We start from the raw sequence: 3040 nt of genomic DNA, 5'->3' as shown, positions 1-3040 counted from the left end.
AATATAAACTGCCTTGCAAAGCCCAGTCGCTGAGGGATGAATAGTTTTCGAGAAATCAAAGTTCTAAAAATTTCGAACTACGACACTACTTTGAAACGATATAAAACTGGTTTCCCGATGCGAGTGGTGATCGCCCACTTCAGGATCTGTGCAGTTTCACTAGAAGAATCTACAGGCGAAGTCGTAGAGACCCGCAACGAGTGAGCTACGCGTGCAAGGCGCTAGAGCCACGCGCTGCGAGCTATTTTGCCCACGCGCGCCCCGCCGTTTGACGCCATGCCTCTTATATCGGTGTCTGATGGCGGTTTTTGGTGTGTGGTCTGGCGGCTCAGGAAGTTGCGTGCTGGGTCGCGGGTCGTTTCGGCTCTCCGTGTTGTGGGTTCGTAATTTGAATTTTGGGGGTGTTTTTTATTTTTTTATTTTTTTACCCCAGATTATAGAAACTACCACGGAATGTTCGGCCTATAAATATAAACCGCCTGCCCTACAATGTCAGGACGCTGTGGGATGAATAGTTTTTGAGAAATTAAAAATGTAAACAAATTTACCTACATACTACCTACTTTGAGTCCTTTAAACGCAGGTATCTCGGTGCGCTAGCTACTCGCCTATTGCATGGTCTTTTCAGTTTTGCTAGAGATATCTACAGGCGAAATCGAGGCGCTGTGGCTCTAATAGAACCAGAGTTGTATGACCCGTTCCTAGGTACACGATGGGTTGCCTACCAACCAGGCGGATGTCTAGAGTAGAAAACGTACGTCGGGTCGTCCATCCCCCAGGCGGGACGTTTTCGGAAAGCGGCCGAAGAAAAACGTGTCACAATATGCCATCACTGCGGTTCCGGCAACCATCGGAAATCGAAGTGTGAAAATGCCGTAGACTTATCGAATTAATTCATACTGTTGTTTTGGAGTGACTAGGTGCTACGAAACTGTTTTTCTAAGGGCGGTTTAGACGTCCCTGTTTGAAGCTAGGCATTAGGCAACCTACACGGCCACACCACAGACCACAGACAGCATTATCCGAACCAACAGTAGAAATAAGTCCATGACTCTTACATGGCGGGCGACCTATCGTGGTGTCGTTGCACCGCGGCACCAGAGACTCGAAGGTCGGTGGTTCGAATCTCGGTCAAAGATCACTTTTCCTCTGGCCACAAAATTTCGAGTCCAGACTTTAAACCTGTCATTTTAGTGACGAACGGTTTAGTACACTAAGTACTTCGAGTTTGGCAGACTTTAGGAAACGAAAGGTCAAGAATATCTGTAATGTATTTATTTCCATTTCTAATGCACACAATCAACTTTTCATACCACATTTTTGTACAATAATGATGTGATTATGTACATACTTGCCTTCTTTTGTAAATCTTATTTTTGTGTTGCATGATTAGACTGAGCAGCACTTATGCTGCTGTCATAAGAAATATAAATTAAGTGTTCATAATATTCAATCTCATTAGGAGCATCGAAGTAACCGGTGCTAAATATCACAGCATCATCAAATGGTTAGTATAATCCTCTAACATTATATACACTATGTGCAAATTTACATAATTTTCATACAAAACCTACGACTCGTTACTACGGGAATTGGTTACACGGTAAATAACTGCCGCCGAGTCGTGCCGCAAGTTAAATCAAAACAATGATAGAATTGATAGAGTTGTATGCCTGAATAGATCTACAAAAACAAAACTTTTCTTGTCTGGAATGCTTAGAGTTATAACACAGAAAAATCTTACATACAAGATGATCATTTTAAGTAGTTAAGAAAAATTTCAGCGATGGAACTTAGTAACAATAACAATTAGCTGAAATGTTTGATTTAATTTTAGTTATGACATAAAGAATCTGAAAACAAGAATGGTTTCTACCATGAGAAACTATTCCGAGATTCACACTAACAGGAAGTAATTGGGGAGAAACACAAAACTTTCCTTACTAACAGAACTGTATCTAGATTTGCTTGGCATGTGGACTAAATATAAGTTCAAACATGTACAGAAGCATGTACGAAAAAGAAAAATCAGTTTGTCAAAATTTAAATAAAATACTAGTAAGTAGGATTAGCATAATTGTAAACAATGAGGGCTGTTTCAAGTTTGATCTTCATCAAATTCAGTTTAGGTAACAACATACAGGAACAATGGATTACTATAGTGTTTTTTTAATTGTTTCTTGCCTGTGATTTTCAATTAGATAAATGAGATCAAATTTGTTAGATATGCAGAAAAGAATTGACCCATGCCAAAACTAGGTAAGTTTTCTGTCCCACGCCCTTAACCATGACATGCTCCAGAAATGACATGAATGCTTTACTTGATCATGGCAATTATATTAAAACACAGAAAATAAAATTTTGTCGGGCCGACGTCGGTGCGACTGAACTAATCGTCTCGGCGCTGGTCCGACATTTAACAGGCACCCGGCTCTCATCCTGCATCCTGGACTAGCTCCGCAGCTGCATGCCGTTGATCATGATGTTGGCCAAAGCGTTCCTCCTCTTCCTCCACGACCCGAGCCCCTGTGCATGGACCTGCAGCTGCCGGTACCAGGTTCGAGTCCGCTCAACATCCTCCGCCTGAAATGGAAGAGAAGAAGAAGAAACTGTTTTAGAAAATTTGGAACACCGTGAATGAGAAGAGTTATTGCGTGTTGAACACGTACCTTGAAGACGAAGGAATCTTTGGTTGCAAGCTCCTGTACTTCAAAGTAGTCATCCCAGTCCACCTCGCAGCATACCATACATTTGTCCAGGAAGAGGGGGTCCTGCAATACAGTCAAAGTGTGTTGGAATGTCTCTTTAATAAAGTGATGCTCTGCCAGGCGTGGATCCAGGAAGGAAAGGAGCGGGGAAGAGGCCATGGGAACAAACCGCCTGGTGGGTAGGCAAAGTGTGCTGGTCACTTCACTTGCTAGTAGGCAAAAGCTGTGCTCTGGCCTGAGGTTTGCTGGATCCGCGCCTATGACCCGAAGTAGCCTTCTAGGTCGTGATAGGTTTTGTCGGCGGGAATGGAAACAACCGTCATAGAGTGAAA

At 42.7% G+C, this 3040-nt stretch overlaps 1 protein-coding gene across 1 annotated transcript; it reads right to left on the bottom strand.

Annotated features, from left to right (window-relative positions):
* Positions 1-1260: 1260 nt before the first annotated feature.
* Positions 1261-3034, bottom strand: LOC127750272 (uncharacterized). Its single transcript, XM_052271442.1, has 2 exons — positions 2670-3034; positions 1261-2583 (listed from the first exon to the last, which is right to left on the bottom strand). The coding sequence occupies exons 1-2, from the start codon at positions 2865-2867 to the stop codon at positions 2452-2454; spliced, it is 330 nt and encodes a 109-aa protein (XP_052127402.1). The 5' UTR covers positions 2868-3034; the 3' UTR covers positions 1261-2451.
* Positions 3035-3040: the final 6 nt, after the last annotated feature.

The sequence above is a fragment of the Frankliniella occidentalis genome, unplaced genomic scaffold, assembly GCF_000697945.3.
Source record: "Frankliniella occidentalis isolate FOCC.00 unplaced genomic scaffold, Focc_3.1 Scaffold162, whole genome shotgun sequence".
Lineage (NCBI taxonomy): Eukaryota > Metazoa > Arthropoda > Insecta > Thysanoptera > Thripidae > Frankliniella > Frankliniella occidentalis.
This window is presented reverse-complemented; position numbering and strand designations above follow the sequence as displayed.